This window comes from Pan troglodytes, chromosome 5 (genome assembly GCF_028858775.2).
Source record: "Pan troglodytes isolate AG18354 chromosome 5, NHGRI_mPanTro3-v2.0_pri, whole genome shotgun sequence".
Classification (NCBI taxonomy): Eukaryota; Metazoa; Chordata; class Mammalia; order Primates; family Hominidae; genus Pan; species Pan troglodytes.
In genome coordinates this window covers 6050198-6072422 of record NC_072403.2, presented here as the reverse complement: position 1 = coordinate 6072422, position 22225 = coordinate 6050198, and the positions used below count along the sequence as shown (strand labels likewise).

General features: G+C 42.8%; 2 protein-coding genes across 6 annotated transcripts in view; one reads left to right on the top strand and one right to left on the bottom strand.

Moving 5' to 3' along the window:
• Nucleotides 1–22225, top strand: part of LOC129144202 (tubulin beta-8 chain-like) — a 70441-nt gene that overhangs the window by 8968 nt on the left and 39248 nt on the right. For 3 of the 5 annotated variants that reach the window (XM_063812733.1, XM_063812734.1, XM_063812732.1), the window contains exon 2: nucleotides 20595–20840. The exons of the other annotated variants lie outside the window; for them this stretch is intronic. In XM_063812733.1, coding sequence (XP_063668803.1) covers nucleotides 20838–20840 — 3 coding nt within the window. In that variant the 5' untranslated portion in view covers nucleotides 20595–20837. The remainder of the gene's footprint in view (nucleotides 1–20594; nucleotides 20841–22225) is intronic. 5 annotated transcript variants of the gene reach the window in all.
• Nucleotides 5840–21606, bottom strand: LOC107973242 (histone-lysine N-methyltransferase PRDM7-like). The gene is given in 10 exon segments (XM_054685563.2): nucleotides 5840–6275; nucleotides 7104–7171; nucleotides 7573–7844; nucleotides 8053–8154; nucleotides 9264–9419; nucleotide 11907; nucleotides 12518–12567; nucleotides 20583–20690; nucleotides 21018–21141; nucleotides 21509–21606. Coding segments are annotated over 10 exon segments (1299 nt in total). The 5' UTR covers nucleotides 21578–21606; the 3' UTR covers nucleotides 5840–5926.

Below are 22225 nucleotides of genomic sequence, written 5' to 3'. Positions count from 1 at the left end.
CAGGTGGCCAACCTTATTAATAACCAGAGAAATACAAATTAAAACAATCCATCAACTTGTAAAAAAGATGAAATTACCCAGAGTTGGTGTAGGTGATGGAAAATTGTCATGTTTGTATACTGTTCATAGAAGTTAAATTGACATAACTTTTTGGTCAGGCAATTTCGAAGTATATATCTATATTAATAGAGTAGTTTTCTAATAACCTGGGAATCTCTTAATCTAAGAATCTTTACTGTAGATTTTTCTAGAACAAATGTACAAACATCTATGTACAAGGGTACTCACTGCCGCATTTCGCTAAGGAAAAACTCAGAAAAAATCTATATGTTCAACAGAGAACAGGTACATAATTTATGACACAACCGCCCAATATACACCACTAAAATAAAGGATATAAATTTATATGTAGTATGAAAAAGATGTGAATGATAGCTTATTGGTGAAAAACAGCAATGACTGGAATATTGTGTGTAACGTAATCCTGCTTTTCTGTATATAATGTAGGCATAGAAAATAGGATTGAAAGGACATACTGTAGTCAACAGTGGATATAGCTTTGGTGGAGGGGGTGTATAATGGGGAAGGAGAGTCCCTTTTCCTATCTATTCCATATACATCTCTGGATTTAAAAGATCATACATGCATATGCATTACCTTCGAAATTAAAATGATAAAGACAAAAGGAGAAGCTTTGGATTTGAATCATGATACTACTGTTTGCAACTTATATGACCGTGGGGAAGTCGCCTAGCCTTCTGGGGTTTATTTCCTCATTTATAAAAATAGGGAAAGTAATAATACTTGTCTACATATCTTCTAGGGTTGTTGGGAGGATTGAATGTGATCATGGGTTACAGCATTATGAATTATTTATTCATATAACACAATTATTATAAAAATATTTTGCTCTGATTAAAATAAAAGAAGGACGAGATCGTGTGTGTTTTTGTCCCAGTAGCTTTACTAACCAGAAAGCGCCTGCTGATGTGGTGATCACAGTTGCTTTGGTGCAGCTTCCTCTTGACTTTTGGCATTTCTCCATGCTGCTAGCTAAGGCTGAGGTGGCGACTGTTGAAGGAGTGAGCTCCTCCCCCTCCCAGCACACATTTGTGTGCATACTCACACTCATGCACACACAAACACACACATGCACACTCTATCACAGTACATGAGGTGGCAGCAGCTGCTCCGGCATAGACTTTCACACAACATAAAGGGCTTTTTTGGTGTGGTCTGTGCATTATTTCCTGTTAAGCATGAGCTGAGTCAGTGCCATGCTTTTCCATCTGAAACCTTTCTGAGGTTCAGGCTGTGTTAAGAGCAAACCCTCTCCCCTCCATGCCCACCCCGTGGCCCTCTACTGAAGCCAGATCTTAATCTCCTCATTTCATGAGGATTTTCAAACCGAATGGACTGGGCCATGTGAGAGATCACTGAAAGGAACAGACCAAGCAGAGGCTAAGAGACTCCACGCTAATCTGCTGAGTTGTCTGAAAATGCACAGCTGTGGGAGCTCACGGTGCTTTAAAATACTTTGGCAGGATGTTTGTTCAGGGGGCCTATTCCTGCAGCCCTGCTGAATGTTTGGTTAGGAGGCATAATCTTTTTTTGGACAGATCTCCCAAATGTAAAGTGATAGATGCTAATGTGGAATATAATACAGAAGATCCAGCTTGGATGTCATAAATAACAATAAATGGTTTAATCTTGCTGAGCTGTAAATCTATGATTGCCAGAGGTCTTTAGTTCACTGGAACATAGTATGGGGGCAGGGGCACTTAGCAAATAGGCAGTTATTATTTTCCAACCAGACAGAAACTGGTCTGATGGAATTTATCTAAAAAGGCATACACATGTATTTTAATTAATTGTGACAATTACTCAGAGAAAACACATGGCCCTAAAGAGGCTGAGGGGTTTTTTTGTTCTACCTATAAATGTATATGTATATTCACCTATATTCTACCTATGTATAAGTAAGAGAATGAGTTTTTGTTTTGGGGATATATATTTATACGTGTCTATACAGATAGATATACACATACTTAATTTCTGTCTACCTATTAAGGTGCGGTGCCAGATGGAAAGTATTTTTAAGCATTTAGATAGCTTATTCTATAGCATATGTGTGCATATAGCCCCCCCATAAAGCTTTGTCTCTTTTCTGGATATATTTAACAAGAGGCTAGAACAGAGTCCAAAATGTCAGAAATGTTTGAACATTCCATAGAAATGAAGGAGGTGTTTCCAAATGACCTATGTTTCTATGGCAATAAATAGAACTTGTGCTGCGTTGGATGGGTCAGGAGTAAGGAATATAAACAGTGTAAGTATGACTATTCCAGGCAGAAATCTACCTTGTAAGAACAGCTTTGTGCAGTGAGCTCAACAACATTGATCAGTTAGCAGTCCGGTTCGGTACAACATTGATCAGGTAGCAAGCCGGTTTGGCAGTGCCAGTCGGAGACACAGATGGGGACAATCAAAGAAGATGCAGGTCAGGACAAGGATGCAGACATGTACCTGTCACTACCATGGACTTCAGCAGCTTCTTAGTGAGCAGGTTTATGATTAAAGAAGAAAGACATCGTTGATATGTAAGCATGTTACAATTAATTTGCTGTTTAGTTATTAGCAAACTACATCCAGTTTTTAGTTTTTAGGTTTTTTTTTTCTTTTTTGAAACAGGTTCTTGTTCTGTCATCCAGGCTGGAGTGCAGTCGTTATCCAAGCTCACTGCAGCCTTAAACTCCTGGGCTCAGTGGATCCTCCCACCTCAGCCTCCCAAGAAGCTGGGACTACAGGTGCACGCCACCATGGCCAGCTAATTTTTCTTATTTTTTTGTAGAGATGAGGTCTTGCTGTATTGCCCAGGCTGCTCTTGAGCTCCTGGCTTCAAGCCATCCTCCTGTCTTGGTTTCCCAAAGTGCTGGGGCTATAGGTGTGACTCACCATGCCTGGCCTACATCCAGTTTAATTTATACTACAGTGTGGGTTTAGTCTTCAAACATGTTTTGGTTTTACATATAAAAATTTGAGGTAAAAGAACATTTTTACATTGGTCAATAATGGTACATTTAAACAATGGATGACTATATCCATTAAAATCGTGTTGTGGAAGAATATTCAGTGACATGGAAAGATTGACTCAAGGGCAAGTGAAACGTGTCAAGAGTCTGTTAGGTACTAGACACTGTAAACTGGGTCTTGGCTGTGTTACTTGCTTACATCCTCCATCGTGTGATCTTTTAGATAACAAAATCGAGATACATAGGGATAATGGGTGGGCCGATTGAAGAACAGAACTTGGGCCACACTTCTAGATGCCTGTGACTTTTCTGCACTTGTTCAGATATTAGGAATTGATTATGAAATCCATGGTGGTTTGATGCTAATGAACTCTCATCTATCTCTCCAGCATGTGTGTAAAGACTTCCAGAGGTACAGGAAGTTGAGGATGAGCTCTCTTACTTCCATCTGGTCTCCATGTAACAAATCATATAACTGCACAATTATCCAAATGCAAATGAAGGAGTCCCTTGATGTTTGGATAACCACATTCATGCCTCGAGTTTGTTATTTCTTGAAATTGCCCTTATCCGTCACCTGTTTACCCATGGACAACACTACTTAAGGGCTGGCAATCTGCAACCCATGGCAGCTTGGCTTTGGGGTTCCTTCCAGTGTTTTGTTTTTGTTTTTAACCGAGAAGACAGGAAACAGGCATCTTTGTGTATATGGCTTGCCACAGCCCTTCGTAGATGGACATGGTGGAGGCTGTGTGGTCCCGGAGAACACTTCCTCTGTGAAGCATCAGGGAAGTTTCTGTTCATTGTGTCTTCACTCTCTCCAATTCACTTGGGGAGTGATAGGGATTATAACACAGTGAGCAGAGGATATTGGGGAATGTCATGCTTAATTTTCCTTTCTTTTTTTTTTCTTAAATGACATTTAAAGCTAAAAGAGAATCACAAAGGGTAAGTCTGATTTAAGACATTTCACACATGAAAGAAATCCTGCTTTCATGCGTGTTATGTCACAGGAAAAACTCATTTAGAGTCAACATTCTGCACCTACTCCGAAATTTTAGCCTGAGGGTTTAAATATTACCTCGCTGCTCTCTAGGACTTTAATTTGAGCTAATTAGAAATGGAACTCATACTAAAACTAATTTAGGAAAGAAGCTGTTGATGTTCTGAAGAAAAACAGCTGTCAGAAATAAGATCATTAGAAAACCATAGTTGTATATGGCACAAAATGTAAAGGAATAGAAATGCTGGGAGGAGGCTTTTATAGAATAACATTTTATCTTTCTTTGGACACTGGTCTAAGGCATGTGAAAGGGCATATTGATTCCCTTGGCACCTGGTATGCTCATTTATGGATGAAAAAGCCCAATGACATAATTTAGGTGAGGTTTAAGGCTTGATGGGAGGCATTGGTGCCATTAGAAGGACGGACACAAAGAGTTCTTAAGTAACGGCATCATGGGAAATGATAATTGCACACTCCTTTCTACTATGTCTTGGTTTCCCCAAGCATTTAGAAGTCATGGCTGGGTAGGAACAAATTTATCATGAGTCTGTCTGTGTGTTTGGGAATGCATATGCCTCACAGATGTGTCTGCAGGGGTCTGTGTGATAATGTTCATATATGTGATAGATGTGGACCCTGGGATCTGTATCTGTGTGGACCCTGGGATCTGTACATGTGTGTGAGTGACAGGCTAGGCTAGGCTGAATTTGAGTATCCTCATTCAAAAGGACATATTTAATTGAGGACTGTTATGTGCCTGGTTCTCCATCAGGAAGTGTGATTCAGGTTGGCCAACACAGAGTGGTCCAGGTCCCACTGACTAAAGGACTGTGGGTCCTGCTGCGCCAACTAGGTGCATGGACTGCTTCTGTTTCAGATTCCACAAATCATACAATGAGAATATGCTCTTTGTCAGGCTGCACATCAAGTATTCATGTTTGAGTTATTTCATTCAGTCTGAACCCATTTAAAATATAATAGGACGTCTTGTTTCAAAATATATCCCTACTCAGGCTTACCGCCATGCTCCCCACCTTCATCCTGCCACCGTTTTCTCTCACTTGGAAACTGGAGCAGCTCTGAAGGGATGACCCATGGCAGCCTATTTTCCAAAAATGAACCAAAGCTGAACTCTTTCTGGCCTCAGGACCATTGCACTAGCTGCGCCCTGTGCCTGGAATCCTTGGCCCACAGGCACTTGCACTTCTCAAATGCTGTCTCCTAAGAGAAACCTTCCCTGACAATCCCCTGCAACACTCTACTGTCACCTCACACTGACCCCCAGGTCTCACACTGACCTCAGGTCTCACACTGACCCCCAGGTCTCACACTGACCTCAGCTCTCACACTGATCCCAGGTCTCACACTGATCCCAGGTATTCTTTCTGGATTCATTTTCTTCAAAGCACTAATCGCTGTCTAATATTACACATATGTCTGTGTGTATTCATATGGTTCCCTAATTCACAAGTCATCTGTTCAAGAGCAGTTTTTTTGATTGTCTTGATCAGTCTGTATTTACGCTTCCTGCAACATCGTCTGGCACAGAGTAGGAATTCACATGACAGCTAATTGAGATAATGAATGAATGAATAACAACATATGCATATCATTAAGAAATATCAAGGAAATGCCAGAAGAAACTACCTTGTTGGGAGAGCTGGTAGGTGTTTGAGAACTTGATTTTTGTCTTTAAGTCTTTGAGCACTGTATGCTGTTATATACTTTGTGCATGAAGTACTTTGAATATAAAATCGGAACAAAGATTTAAAAATATAAAAACTGTTCCAAAGAGGCAAAGGCATATAACATGAATCTTTAATTTTGGAGCCACTGATGTAAAATTTTACTGACTTTAGACGGCGTTTTACTCTACTTAAGAGTTCAATCATGAAAATTCTCTAGGATAATTCTTTCTTTCCTGTCCTTTTAAAAGAGTAATAGTGATGCCTACCTCTCCCTGCCATGAGCTCTTTCTTCCACTTGCTGCCCCACTTGATGCCCAGTTCCTGGCCATACTCATCTCCATACCAGACCAGCAGTTCACAGCCTGGCCTAATGACTCGGCAGGTTCTATAGAAGATCTGATGCCCAGTTCCTGGCCATACTCATCCCCAGACCAGACCAGCAGTTCACAGCCTGGCCTAATGACTCGGCAGGTTCTATAGAAGCTCTGCCTGTGGTACTGGAAGGCCACCAGGTTCTGCTCTTCATCATCCCGGGCACAGTTCTCATACCTGGGGTCAAGGCAGGCAAAGGGAAAGAAAAGAGGCAGTGAGTTCCCTCTAGGCAGGATGACTACAGTGCTCATCCTGCCTAGAATGCTTCCCTGCTGTGCCTAATCAGCCATTTTTTCAAAGCCCAAATCCAGACTTACCTCCACCTTGATTGGCCATAAAACACATTGACCTCTAGCTTCTCTAAAGTCTAAATTAATTCTGTTTTATACCACAGAACTTGGAGCTTGATCACGTGCTCTGCTTCTAAATTAGCTCACATCATTCTACACTCAGCTCAAGTCCATCTTTCTTTGACAGGCCTTCCTCTAATCACCCTACAGTTCACTCAGCTGCCATTCACCTGACTTCTTCAGATTCCTAGAGAAACTCAGAAGTCTCTTTCTCTTGGCCCAATAACACAGAACAGTAATAGTTGATTCATTTTTCTATTCTCTGATAGAACGACAGCCCATTGTGGAAAGGGGCTGGGTCATCCTGCAGCTCGCTTCTGTTCAAGTAGTGAACTTCACTTCCTAACCTGGAACATACTAAGTGTTTAACAAATGTGGATTACATAAATTAAAGCATGAATTAACCTTGTCAAGGTTTATCTTGGTGCCTCAATGTTGTCTAGCATACGTATTTGTGTTTTGATACCAATAAATCATAATATCTATATTTTTATTTTTTATTTCTAAAAGTTGATGGTATAAAACAGCATTGTATGGAGAAAAATAGAAATAGGGGATGTGAAAATCATTGAGGGAGGCATAATGAGAAGGAAGGAAGTCCGGGTTTGTGAGAGATGGAGGTTCTCTCTGAAACTAAGAGAGCTAGTGGCCTTACCTCATCCAGTTGGCCCAGGATTTATCTTTTCCATCCACATACTCATAGCAGTTTCTCCCCTTGGTGATCTGAGTTTCAAAAAATAAGGTAAAGACTTTTTAGAGGGTAAAAATCCGAAGAATTATTTTACTCCACGGTCATCAATGGCCTTTGGACCTGCAGAGCTTCAACTGCCAACTGAGACCACATGGCATGCACCTTAGTCATCATCTACACATCTGAGTTGGTTTGTCCTATCAGAGCAGAAGCTCCAAAAGGGAGGATGCACTTCTTTGTCTTTGTACCACTCTGCTCCCACGTACCCTGTGATCTCTAAATAGGAGTTCCATGTTCATGCAAAGACCCTTGAGTACACAGAGCTAACCATGTTATCCCTACCTATATCCTAACATGTAGAAGGTGATGTCCCACCAAAGGCACAGAAGGGATGTGGGAAGACAGAACAGGGGAAACAGCAGGCTCTTCTTACTAGCCAGGAATATCCACTGTTGGCTGCCTCTTCGTCTTCTGTAATTCGGCCCTCATAGGGGCCAGAGTGCAGACTCAGTGGCAGATCAGATGCCTCATTCCATACTCCAAGCCCAGCCTGAGGGATGCCTGATGGCCCAATTCTCAGCCCCGGGGGCAGACTGAGGGCTGAACGGTTGGGATGCCCCTTGTCCACTGCACTGTCCTTTACAAATGTAGGGGGCCCATGAGCAGCACAGCTGTCAATGAAGAAGTTCTGACACATCTCACAATCTGGAAGTGAGGGAAGCAGGGATTAGGAAAGTTGTAATGCATGTTCCTTGATATAAGAGCTTCAGAAAGAGCTTGGCACTCACATTATTTAGCCCCAATCCTGTACTTTAATTCATTCGAGTAACGGAATGATTTGTGGGCCAAATGATGAAATTATTGTACCAGGACATAACAGCAAGCTGTGTGAGTGGCTGAAAGGTTCACTCACAGAGGTAGTCATCATCCTGTGGCTCGCTGATCTCTTTGTATGCATGATCCTTTCTTTCTCGCAGGCTATACATCTTTCCTTCAGTCTCCTTCCTCCTGAGTTCTAGGTTGGAGAAGAGTAGATGGGTAAAACTGGGAGTCTGGGGTGTTTGTCCTTGTTTCATAAGAAAATGTGAAATCTCCTACCATCAAATTAGCATCTACCTTTCTACATACTCTAGTCTCCCCCTCTTTACTGCTTCAGAGAGACTTAGACCCCACACCCACACTGACTGTAGATGCCTATTCAATTTTAGTTTCTAGCTGTTCTCATTATCCCATTAACCTCCCAGCCTTTCTGCTTACAAAATGGTTCATTCATGCATTTATTTATTCAGAAAATATTTTTTGAGAGTTCATTACATCTTACGCATTGAACAAAGGCCTGGACATACAACACTAAGAAAGTATAGTCTCTATAGGGGATCTTCTATGTACTAGTTGACATGTGATTGAAAAGGAAATGTAGAAACGCACAAAAGAATATATATTATCAGAGAGGTACTTATTGGACACCTCACATGTATCAATTCATTTATATTTAATTTAATGATTTCAAACAATACATGAGCTCTATATACTTGGTCTCATTTTACAGATTACCATTCAGGAGCCCATGGAATTTATAAGATTTGCCCAAGGCCCCAATGCTTCTGTGTGGATTATAACCCAAGTGAGTGACTTCAAAGTTAATGTTCTTACATGCTATTCAATACTGTATCCAAGGCTAGTCATGGTGGCTCAAGCCTGTAATCCCAGCATTTTGGGAGGCTGAGCTGAGCAGATCACTTGAGGCCAGGAGTTTGAGACCGGCCTGGTCAACATGGTGAAACTCTGTCTCTACTAAAAATCAGCCGGGCACGGTGGTGCACACCTATAATCCCAGCTACTCGGGTGACTGAGGCATGAAAATCGCTATTTTCGTGGAGGCAGAGGTTGCAGTGAACCGAGACCTCACCATTGCACTCCAGCCTGGGTGACAGTGTAAGACTCTGTCTCAGTGAACAAATAAATAAATAATTTTAACAAAATACTGCATCTAACTTCTGGTCTCACAGTTGAGTCCAGCTTAAGCCCAGGACTATCCAAAGTCCACCCCACATAGGTAGACCATACTCACCAACCTTTCTAGAGGACATAGCGGGACTAAATTCCCCTCAAATTTTTTCTTACCCAGTTTTAGTCTAGAGTGCTGTCCAGAGGTACTTGCTTCTCCAGGAGGGGACACTGGTTTCTGAGCCTGCTCTGAGCCACTTGTATTCAGTAAATTTGGCGTTCCTGACAATTCTTTCAAACTAGATTCATTATTGAATGACGCCTTGGGCATTCCTTTAATGTGAGAATCACATATTAAAAGACAACGTGCATTTATTTAGTTCTTTACGGCTTGCAACATGTTTTCATATGACTGTAGTTAATGTTCAAACCTTGGAAATACCTAGAGTGTCTAAATACTAGAGGGAAAAGACAAGGTCTAAGTGGGTAGTGAATCTGGGACTCTAACCCATGTCTTAAGGCTCTTTCCTTCAACTTTCTCTCAAAACGTTCTATGTAAGTTAAAGGGAAGGAGGAAGAATACTTGGGAAGACTAGCTGGAGAATCAGCAAGATCTATGAAAGAAGGGGATAAGGGCTTACAGAGAGAAGGAGGGAATCTTCCATAAACTAGTAGACTTTTGATGGAAGGGGAAATGTAGAAAAGCACAGAGGGACAAAGCACATCTGGAAAATGAGGTAATAGGGCAGTAAGGTTCGGAACAGAACAAAGAGATGATTGGCAAAAATATATCTAGACAACTAAGAAAGTGAAGTCAAAGTTGCATGTTGCCATATCCTGGAAAGAATATTTGGCTTTTGAATTAGATTAGTTAGTTCCTGTACCAATTCTGCTTGTCTGCTTGAATAAGGGTGTATTGTTAGCTAATTTCTCTTTAGTTTCCTGATCCAGAAGTTGGCATACATGGTTTTTTTGTTATGTTTTGTTTTGTTTTGAAAAGGAGTCTTGCTCTGTTGCCTAGGCTGGAATGCAGTGGCATGATTTCAGCTCACTGCAGCCTTCACCTCCCAGGTTCAAGAGATTTTCCTACCTCAGCCTCCCGAGAAGCTAGGATTACAGGCACGTACCACCACACCCAGCTAATTTTTGTATATTTATTAGAGACGGGGTTTCGCTAGGTTGGCCAGGCTGGTCTAGAACTCCTCACCTCAAGTGATCCACCCACCTCAGCCTCCCAAAGTGCTGAGATTATATGTAAGAGCCCCCGCACCCAGCCCATGCTAATTCTTTTTTTTTTTTTTTTTTTTTTTGAGAGGGAGTCTCACTCTGTTGCCTAAGCTGGAGTGCAGTGGCACGATCTCAGGTAACTGCAGCCTCCATCTCCCAGATTCAAGCGATTCTCCTGCTTCAGCCTCCCGAGTAGTTGGGATTACAGGTGTCCACCACCATGCCCAGCTGATTTTTGTAGTGTTAGTAAAGATGGGGTTTCACCATGTTGGCCAAGCTGGTCTCGAACTCCTGACCTCAGGTAATCTGCCCACCTCTGCCTCTCAAAGTGCTGGGATTACAGGTGTGAGCCACTGCCCCCGGCACTAATTCTTAATATTTTAGTGAACATGAAAAATAATAATGTTCACCAAAGTGTTTTTTGAGCTACTTAATACAGTATGAATGTGAGATTAATAATTATTCTCACCAGGCACAGTGGCTCACACCTGTAATCCCAGCACTTTGGGAGGCCAAGGCAGGCAGATCACCTGAGGTCAGGAATTTGAGACCAGTCTGGCCAACCCTGTCTCTACAAAAAATACAAAAAACTAGCCGTGTGTGGTGGCTACTGTAATCCCAGCTACTCGGGAGGCTGAGGCAGGAGAACAACTTGAACCCAGGAGGTGGAGGTTGCAGTGAGCCGAGATCGCGCCACTGCACTCCAGCCTGGGTAACAAGAGTGAAACTCTGTCTGAAAAAAAAAAAAAAAAAAAAAAGAAAGAAAAGAAAAGAAAAAATAATTTTTTCTCACAGACTGGGTGCGGTGGCTCACATCTGTAATCCCAGCACTTTGGGAGGCCAAGGTAGTAGGATGGCTTGAGCCCAGGAGTTCAAGACCAGCCTGAGCTACATGGCAAAACCCTGCCTGTACAAAACACATAAAAATTAGCCAGGCATGGTGGTGCATGCCTGTGGTCCCAGCTACTCAGGAGGCTGAGGCAGGAGGATCACACTAACCTAGGAGATGGAGGCTGCAGTAAGCCGAGATTGAGGCATTGCACTCCAGCCTTGGCGCAAGAGCCAGACTCTGTCTCAAACCACCCCCTGCCCCTGTAGAAAAATAACAAACGAAAATTATCTCATAGTCCTGATATATCTCTACAGTTGAAATCTAACTCAAAGATATTTTCAGCATTCCTTGACCCTGTTACTTATAGTTTAATTCATAAGCTTGGAATCAATCATTCAGAAAACACTCAGGAGGCTCTCAGAGGCCCTGAGCTGCGCTTGGGAGTTCTGAGAAGAATCAGGAAGGGACTAGACTCCTGAAGAGCTCACAATGAAGAGGCAGCAGGCAGGCTAAACAAATAATTCCAAATAACATGACAGTTCCCTAATTGGAGCCCAGAGGAAGGAGCTGTTACTGCCTTCTACAGGAATGAGCATTTGAAATTGGTTCCAGAAGAATATATTTTTAATTAATAGGGTGTAACCTATATGAAGTCCTAAACCATTTTCTTATTTGTTGTTTCTCAATCTTCGAACATGAAACTCCTCAGGGCTGGAAGCTGCTTCCTCTGATCAGAATGGGTCCCTTATGAGGGTAGGGACCCTATCTTCTTCTGGTACCATCCACAGTATGAATTGTCTATTTACTTGGAAGCTTCCCTTAATCAGAGTGTTTTAGTGCAAATCTGACTTTACTACAACAGAGAAAAACTGAGGTTGAAAAATCAATTGGACAAATGATGTAAAGACATATGGGTAAGATAGCATAAACTTTATAAAACTATGAAACTTTTAATGATCTTGTAAGTGCTTTATAGAAGGAGTTTTGGATTAGACTGCACCAACACTGAATGTGATCCCAGGGATATAACTGAACATTTTTATACCTCAGTTTCCTAACCTGTAAAATGGCTATAGTTATAGTACCTACTTAATAGGTACTATATGTGAAGTTGAATAGGTACTATACGTAAAGTTTATTCATGTAAAATGCTTAAAATAAAGTCTGAAAATACTGAGAAAATAACCCATGGTAGCGATTATTGTTGCTGTTCTTATTAACTCTTAAAATAATGATGATGTCAGACACTGCGCTAAAGAGATCAGGAGAGGAAGGCAGTAGTTCCTAGGATAGTCTGTACATTCTCCTTCTCTTACCTGTATTTGGATCTATGAGGAAGTTTTCTTGTCAACAGGATTTGGGAGATACTTACCTTCTGGTGTTTGCTCTGTTCTCCTCTGAAGGCCATCCAAGGAGGTTTGACTAAAAGGTGATGAGAAATCAGTGGTTTGGTTGGTAAATGTTTCCAAATTCTAGAGATTTTTTTTTTCTTTTTGATATGGAGTCTCCCTCTGTCGCCCAGGCTGGAGTGCAGTGGCACAGTCTCCCCTCACTGCAACCTCCGCCTCCCGGATTCAAGCAATTCTCCTGCCTCAGCCTTGTGAGTTGTTGGGAACTACAGGTGTGCACCACCACACCCAGCTAATTTTTGCATTTTTAGTAGAGATGGGGTTTCTCCATGTTGGCGATGCTGGTCTCGAACTCCTGACCTTAGGTGATCCACCTGCCTTGGACTCCCAAAGTGCTGAGATTACAGGCGTGAGCCACTATGCTCGGCCTAACTCTGGAGTTTCTCATTAGAGACAGAGAATTCTGAATCAGAGAGTGATGATTCCAAGTATTATCCAAGGGCAATTTGGAAATGTTTTCTGAAGTATCATTAAGGCCTATGCTTCTATTGGGGGCATTGCTAATTTTCTTAAGATTAAAAAAAATAGATAAAACTTCATCTTTGTTTCAGCCTATCTGTAAAGGTATACCTAATAAGGTGTTTATTACATTAATTTTTAAAATGTAAATTGACCTTTCATAACAAACACACTGAACAAACTAGGAATAGAAGGAAATCACCTCGATGTAAAAAGGTCATATAAGAAAAGACCCCCCCCCCTTTTTTTTTTTTGAGATGGAGTCTTGTTCTGTCACCCAGGCTGGAGTGCAGGGGCGTGAGGTCGGCTCACTGCAAGCTCTGCCTCCTGGGTTCAGGCCATTCTCCTGCCTTAGCCTCCCGAGTAGCTGGGACTGCAGGTGCCTGCCACCACGCCCAGCTAATTTTTTGTATTTTTAGTAGAGACGGGGTTTCACCGTGTTAGCCAGGATGGTCTCGGTCTCCTGACCTTGTGATCCTCCCACCTCGGCCTCCCAAAGTGCTGGGATTACAGGCGTGAGCCACCGCGCCCAGCCGAAAAGCCCATTTTTTAACATCATAGTCGATGATGAAAAACTGAAAGCCTTCCTTCTAAGGTCATAAACAAGGTAAGGATTTCCAGTCTTGCTACTTCTATTCAACATAGTCCTGTAAGTCGTAGCCTGAGCAATTAGGCCAGTAAAATAAATAAAAGGCATCCAAATGGAAAGGAAGAAGTAAAATTATCTCTGTTTGCAGATGACATGATCTTACATGCAGAAAACTATAATGATTCATTAGCTGGGCATGGTGGTGGGCACCTATAGTCCCAGCTACTCGGGAGGCTGAGGCAGGAGAATCACTTGAATCTGGTAGGCAGAGGTTGCTGTGAACCGAGATCATGCCACTGCACTCCAGCTTGGGCGACAGAGCGAGACTCCATCTAAAAAAATAAATAAAAATAAAAAATAAAACTATAAAGATTTTACCAAAAAATTGTTAGAAGTAATACATGAATTTGGGCTGGGCATGGTGGCTCAAGCCTATAATCCCAGCACTTTAGGAGGCCGAGGTGGGGGGATCACGAGGTCAGGAGATCGAGACCATCCTGGCTAACATGGTGAAACCCCATCTCTACTAAAAATACAAAAAATTAGCTGGGCGTGGTGACGGGCGCCTGTAATCCCAGCTACTCAGGAGGCCGAGGCAGGAGAATGGCATGAACCTTGGAAGTGGAGCTTGTAGTGAGCCGATATCATGCCACTGCACCCCAGCCTGGATGACAGAGCGAGACTCCGTCTCAAAAAAAAAAAAAAAAAGAAAAAAAAAGAAGTAATACATGAATTCAGCATACAAAAGCAACACCCCAAATCAGTTGTGTTTCTATTTAGTAAAAATGAGCAATCCAAAAAGGAAATTAAGAAAAAAATCCCAATCACAATAGCATCAAAAAGAATAGAATAATTAGGAATAAACTTAACCAAGGAGGCAAAAACTTGAACACTGAAAACTACAAAACAGTGCCGACAGAAATTTAAGGAGACACAAATAAATGGAAGACATCCTGTGTTCGTGGATTTGAAGACTTAATATTGTTAACATGTTCATACTATCAAAATGATCTATAGATTCAATGCCCTGTCTATCAAAATGCCAATGCTATTATTTTCAGAAATGGAAAAATATCCAAAAAATCATATAGAATCTCTAAGGACGCAGAATAGCCGAAACAATCTTGAAAAAGAAGGATAAAGTTGAAGGCCTCACACTTCCTGATTTCAAAGCATATTACAAAGCTACAGTAATCAGAAAAGTATGGTACTGGTATAAAGACAGACATATAGACCAATGGAACAGAATAGAGAGGCCAGAAATAAACCCTTGTGTATATGGTCAAATGATCTTCAGCAATGATGCCAACACTACACAATGGAGGAAAGGACAGTCTGCAAGCAATTGTATTGGGAAAACTGGATATACATATGCAAAAGAGAAGACAGACTCTTACCACATATCTCATATAAAAATTAACTCAAAATAGATTAAAGACTGAAATGTAAGGTCTATAAGTACAGAACTTCAAGAAGAAAACACAGAGGAAAAGCTTCATGACATTGAAATGAACAATAACTTCTTGTATATGACACCAAAGGCATAAGCAATAAAAGCAAAAATAGACAAGTAGGACTACATAAAACTTAAAAACTTCTGTGTAGCAAAGAAAACAATCAACACAGTGTCAAGGCATCCTACAGAGTGGAAGAAAATATATGCAAACCATGTATCTGATAAAGGGTTAATGTTGCTGAGTGCAGTGGCACATGACTATAGTTCAGCTATTCAGAGGCTGAGGTGGGAGGATCACTTGAACCCAGGAGTTCGAGACCAGCCAGGGCAACATAGTGAGACCTCTGTCTCAAAAAAAAGAAGATAAAGAGTTAATATCCAGGCCAGGCACTGTGGCTCATGGGTGTAATCCCAGCACTTTGGGAGGCCGAGGCAGATGGATCACTTGAGGTCAGGAGTTCATGACCAGCCTGGCCAACATGGTGAAACCCTGTCTCTACTAAAAATACAGAAGATTAGCTGGGTGTGGTGGTGTGTGCCTGTAATCCCAGCTACTCGGGAGGCTGAGGCAGAATAATCGCTGGAACCTGGGAGGGGGAGGTTGCAGCGAGCTGAGATCGCGCCCTTGCACTCCAGCCGGGGTGACAAGAGCGAAACTCTGTCTAAAAAAAAAAAAAAAAAAAAAACCGAAGAAAGAGTTAATATCCAGAATATATGAAGAACTCCTATAATACAACAACAAAACAAATAATTAAATAATGGGTGCTATGGGCTGAATTTTGTTTCCCCCAAATTCATATGCTGAAGCATATTTAATACCTCAATATGATGGTATTTAAAGATGGAGCCACTGGTAGGTAATTAGGGCTAGGTGATGTCATGAGGGTGGGACCCTTAGGATGACATTAGTGCTTTTGGTCGGGTGCGGTGTCTCATGCCTGTAATCCCAGCACTTTGGGAGGCTGAGGTGGGCAGATCACTTGAGGCCAGGAGTTTGAGACCAGCCTGGTCAACATGGTAAAACCCCATCTCTACTGAAAATACAAAAATTAGCTGATGTGCCCCTGTAGTCCCAGCTACATGGGGGGCTGAGGCAGGAGAATTGCTTGAACCCGGGAGGTGCAGTTTGCAGTGAGCTGAGATTGCACCACTGAACTCCAGCCTGTGGCAACAGAATGAGGCTGTCTAAAAAAAAATCTTCTAGTAGGTATTATTGCTTTTATAAGAAGAGGAAGAGAGAAATTCCTTCTCCTTCCTGCTGTTGGCACACAAATAATTCATGTAAATACACAGTGAGCTGGAGGCTGACTACAAGTCAGGAAGAGAGCCCTCACCGGAACCCAACCATGCTGGCACTCTGATTTTTTACTACCAGGCTTCAGAAATGTCAGAAAACAAATTTCTGTTGTTTAAGCCACTCAATGTGTGGTGTTTTCTTGTGGCAGCCTGGGCTGACTAATACAATGGGCAAAAAGCTTGAATAGACATTTCTCAAAAGAAGATACATAAATGGCCAAGAAGCATATGAAAATATGCTTAACATCACTAATCATCAGGGAAATGAAAATTAAAACCACAATGAGATATCACCTTATCCTGTTATGATAGCCTCTGTCAAAAAACCAGAAAATAGCAATGTTGGCGAAGATGTGGAGAAATTAGAACACTTGCTTATTGTTGGTGGGTAGCTTAGTCTGTTTTCTGCTGCTTTCCTAGAATGCAAGAGAGTGGGAAATTTATGTGTTTGTTTGCTTTTTGAGATGGAATCTCGTTCTGTTGCCCAGGCTGGAGTGCAGTGGTGTGATCTCGGCTCACTGCAACCTCTGTCTCCCGGGTTCAAGTGATTCTTCTACCTCAACCTCCCAAGTAGCTGGTAATACAGGTGCATGCCACCATGCCTGGCTAATTTTGTATTTTTAGTAGAGATGGGGTTTTGCTAAGCTGGCGAGGCTGGTCTCGAACTCCTGACCTTGTGATCTGCCTGCCTTGGCCTACCAAAGTGCTGGGATTACAGGCATGAGCCACTGTGCCTGGCCCAGAGTGGGTAATTTATAAAGAAAATAATTATTTGGCTTGTGGTTCTGGAGGCTGGGAAGTTGAAGAGCATGGCACTGGCATCTTGCAAGGGTCTGCAAGCTGCATCATGACATGGTAGAAGGGTAAGTGTGCATATGAGACAGAGAGAAAGACAGGGAAGGGCCCAACTCATCCTTTTCATCAGGAACCCACTCCTGCAATAACTAACCCACTCCTGTGATAATGGCATTAATCCATTCATGAGGTTGGAGCTATCATTACCGAATCACCTCTTAAAGGCTCCACCTCTTAATACTGTTACAATGGCAATTAAGTTTCCAATACATGAACTTCCACACATTCAAACCATAGTAGTGGGAATGTAAAATGGTGCAGACACTGTAAAAAAAACTGTATGGCGCTTCCACAAAAAATTAAAACCAGAACTACCTTCTGATCCAGAAATTCCACTTCTGGGTATATAATATATTAAAAAGAATTAAAGGCTGGGCGCGGTGGCTCATGCCTGTAATCCCAGCACTTCGGGGGGCCGAGGCAGGCGGATCATGAGGTCAGGAGATCGAGCCCTTGAGGCAGGCGGATCATGAGGTCAGGAGATCGAGACCATCCTGGCTAACATGGTGAAACCCCGTCTCTACTAAAAATACAAAAAAATTAGCCTGGCGTGGTGGCAGGCGCTTGTAGTCCCAGCTACTTGGGATGCTGAGGCGGGAGAATGGCGTGAACCCGGGAGTCAGAGCTTGCAGTGAGCCGAGATTGCGCCACTGCACTCCAGCCTGGGCGACAGAGCGAGACTCCATCTCAAAAAAAAAAAAAAAAAAAAAGAATTAAAAATGGTCTCAAAGAGATATTTGCACACTGATAGTTATTACAGCATTATTCACAATAGACAAGAGGCGAAGCAACCTAATATCCATTGACAAATGAATGGATTTTCAAAATGTGGTATATACATGCAGTAGAATATTATTCAGCCTTAAAAAAGAAGAAAATCTTGTCACATGATGTGACATGGGTGAATCTTGGGAACATTCTGCTAAGTGATTAAATAAGCCAGTCACAAAAAGACAAATGTTTCATGGCTGATTCCACGTATATGAGGTATCTAAAGTAACCAAATTCATAGAAACAGAATTGCAGTTACCAGGAGCTGGAGGGAGGAAGCAATGGAGTGTTATTGTTCAATGGGTTAGGGTTTTAGTCATGCAAGATAAAGAGTTCTAGGGATCTATTGCACAACAGTGTGCATATAGTTAATAAAGTTGTACGCTTAAAAATTGTTAGAAGAGTAAATATATGTTGTTTGATTTCCACAATAGAAAATAAATTGATTTAAATTGGGGATTTTAACTGAGTTCAGATAAAGATGTATAGATGTGTGGTAAACCACGGGAGATAGATTCCCTCTAAAGAGACATTCTTTTCATGTCAAAACATTCGCAGAAAAGCAAACGCTGGCCTTTCATTCCTCTTACATTACATTAAGGTCTTAAGGAATCTCAAATCCACAGATGGGGAAATCGTAGACCCAATCCAAGTTGCTTTCTCCAGTTTGGGCAGGTTGACTGTTTTTACTTCTAAACTCTCCTAACCAAGCAGTAGAAGAGGAAATGAGCTTTGCACTTCTATTTTATAATTATGGTACGTTATTTTATCTACTTGATGCTGTCTCTGGTCAGTGACGTATGGGAAAGATCAGGGCAACTAAACAGCTCTCTCAAACCCGCTCCAGAATCGAGACAAAGAAGTAGATACATTTTGGTATAAGAGGATCATATAGTAAGATTAAATGTACATAAATGATGTATCTTTACTTAATATTATTTCTTCTAAGACATTTAACTCAATAACTATTATGAGATTGGTGTTAGAAAGCTTTTTTGTGGATTTGCAGTTTAATTGTTTTCTTTAATTGTTCTGTGATTTATTAACATTGTTTAGCAAAAACAATGTTTTCTTTTTTTTAAAAAAAGAATGACAATTTTTTTTTTTTTTTTTTTTTTGAGATGGAGTCTCACTCTTTCGCCCAGGCCGGAGTGCAGTGGTGCTATCTCGGCTCACTGCAAGCTCCGCCTCCCGGGTTCATGCCATTCTCCTGCCTCAGCCTCCTGAGTAGCTGGGACTACAGGTGCCCGCCACCGTGCCTGGCTAATTTTTTGTATTTTTAGTAGAGATGGGGTTTCACCGTGTTAGCCAGGATGGTCTTGATCTCCTGACCTCATGATTCGCCCGCCTCGGCCTCCCAAAGTGCTGGGATTACATTGTGCTGGTTTGTTGAACATTTATGTTTTTGAGGGAAGACTCTTTTTCCTTTGTTAAATTCTGAAATGTAGCTGAGACCTAAACCGAGGCTGGTTTCAGGAGGTCACTTTTTTTTCCCCCCGAGACGGAGTCTTCTCATTCTGTTGCCGAGGCTGGAGGGTGGTGGCATGATTTCAGCTCACTGCCACCTCCACCTCCTGGGTTCAAGCTATTTCCCAGCTTCAGCCTCCTGAGTAGCTGGGATTATAGGCACCCATCACCATGCCCAGCTATCTTTTTTTGCATTTTTAATAGAGATGGGGTTTCACCATGTTGGCTAGGCTTGTCTCAAACTCCAGACTTTAAGTGACATGGTTGCCTCAGCCTCCCAAAGTGCTGGGATTACAGGTGTGAGCCACCATGCCTGGCCAGGAGGTCACTTCTAAATCTTACTGGGGGCTATGCACGGTGGCTCGTGCCTGTAATCCCAGCACTTTGGGAAGCTGAGGTGGGAGGAACACTTGAGCCCAGGAGTTTGAGGCTGCAGTGAGTTATGATTGTGCCACTGCACTCCAGCCTGGGTGACAGAGTGAGACCTTGTCTGTAATAATAGTAACAATCATCATCATCATCATCATCATCATCATCATCATCCCAGCATTTTGGGAGGCCAAGGCAGGCAGATCACTTGAGGCCAGGAATTCGAGACCAGCCTGGCCAACATGGTGAAACCCCATCTCTACAAAAAATACAAAAATTAGCTGGGCAAGGTGGTGCACATCTGCAGTCCCAGCTACTCGAGAAGCTGAGGTGGGAGAATTGTTGAACCTGGGAGGTGGAGGCTGTAGTGAGCCGAGATTGTACCACTGTACTCCAGCCTGGATGACAGAGCAAGACTCTGTCTTAAAAAAAATAAAAATAGGCCAGGTATGGTGGCTCATGGCTGTAATCCCAGCACTTTGGAAGGCCAAGGTGGGTAGATCATCTGAGGTCAGGAGTTCGAGACCAGCCTGACCAACATGGAGAAATCCCATATCTACTAAACAAAATTACAAAAAATTAGCTGAGTGTGGTGGCGCATGCCTGTAATCCCAGTTATTTGGGAGGCTGAGGCAGGAGAATCACTTGAACCTGGGAGGCAGAGGTTGCCGTGAGCCAAGATCACGCCATTGCACTCCAGCCTGGGCAACAAGAGCGAAACTCTGTCTTTAAAAAAAAAAAAAATCCTCCTTCCCTTCCCTCTTACCTTGCTGCCTAGGTGTCCATTCTTCATCGGAATCTTCTGTGTCATCCACCTGGAGTTTGATGGCCTGCCTTCGGTGACACATGAAAGCTGGTCAAGTGGCTCTGAGACCTGAAAAGAAGCAAAAAATTTTGCTCTGAAATGGAAGAGCTGGGAGGAGGAACAAAGGGCAGTGGCAATGGAAAGCACCACAAAGCCAGTGCTGCTCAGTCTGATGAGCTGGGAGAGTCTTGAACAAGGTCAAGATGTGACCTCTGCATGGTCAGTATCCACACACAACCCTGCACTGACGCAAAAGAACAATATTTCCCTCCAGATTTGTCTCCGTGCAAAAGGGAATTGTGGGCAGATGCCGCCACCTGATAATTAAAATAATATAGGGACCAAAGACCTGTTTTATATCGCCCAGGCTGGTCTGTGCCCAGCACTTCCTGTTACCTATAGTAATCAGTGCATTATAGTTCATTTTCACATTCCTATAGTGAGTTTTCTCCCAGTCTCCCATTTCTGTCCATTCTTCCTTGGTGAAGTATATGGAAATGTCTTTGAAGGCATCTTTGACCTAGAGGAAGTAACAGATTCCATCAGTGATTTACTAATACACATCGAGCTGGTCCTTTTCCTCTACCTTGTGTGTAGGGCATAGCCTGGGGCCTCTGGGAGTCTCTGTGAAACATAAAGACCTTCCCTCCTTCTCCAGATTGTGTCCTGTTTAACTGAGCAGACACTGAGCATTTTCCTAGCTCTCTGCTGACACAGAGCAGTCGCTGATGCTAGTGTTCTTTTCTCCCCCATGTCCTGGCCAGGACCAGCTGCCCCCATTCCATGCACATTCAGACAGAGTCACCCAAGGGTACAGGCCAGGAGTCTGCAGCACTCCAGAGATCAGCTCCTGCTGGGAGTCTGGCTTTGCCTCCCCAACTTCTCACCATGGGCTTCCGCTCTGTTCTCTCTGTGTCTCCTTCTGGGCTCTCCTCTTGGGACCTTTCAGGGCTCATGGTGCTGGGACTGTCTAGAAGGCCCTGCTCCAATTCTGCATGTGGGAAGGGCCCCTGAGTCTCCCAGCTCCTAGGCCAAAGGCTCCTGTGGAAGGAGAAGGTGCTGAGATGGGGCAACAGCCCTGAGCACTACCCAGAACCAGGCTCTGTCTTCTCCATCTGGCTGGGGTGTTCAGAGCAGGAAGACTGGGTTCCTGGTGAGGTCTCGAGCACCCCAGGGAGGTCTGGGGGTACTGATGGGATGGGAAGGCCTCCACTGGCCATGAGCTGCCACCTAATGTAAGCTGGATTTTGTTCTTTTAGTTCCCCTGCAGCTTGGCTCATTTGGAGAAGGGTGGCACAGGTGCCTGGAGGGTTGTAGCTACCGGTGTTTGAGGGGAGTCCTGAGGTGTGAGAGCCAGAGGAGTCCCAAGGAGACCTTGAGGCCCCCTGACTGCTGGGACTTGGGTCACACTGAGGAGCAGGGTTCTGTTTTAGCGAGGCAAAATGAACATTTTACATAGACAGGATTTGGGGATCTCTACCTGGGGATTCTAGAAAAATCCAGGAGTAAAGCAGTCTGCATCTCTAAGGGGAAGCTATCTCTCAGGTTGAGATTTGGGGTCCCTCAGGCTGAGGGGATTTGAGATGTCTTAGACTGAAGAAATT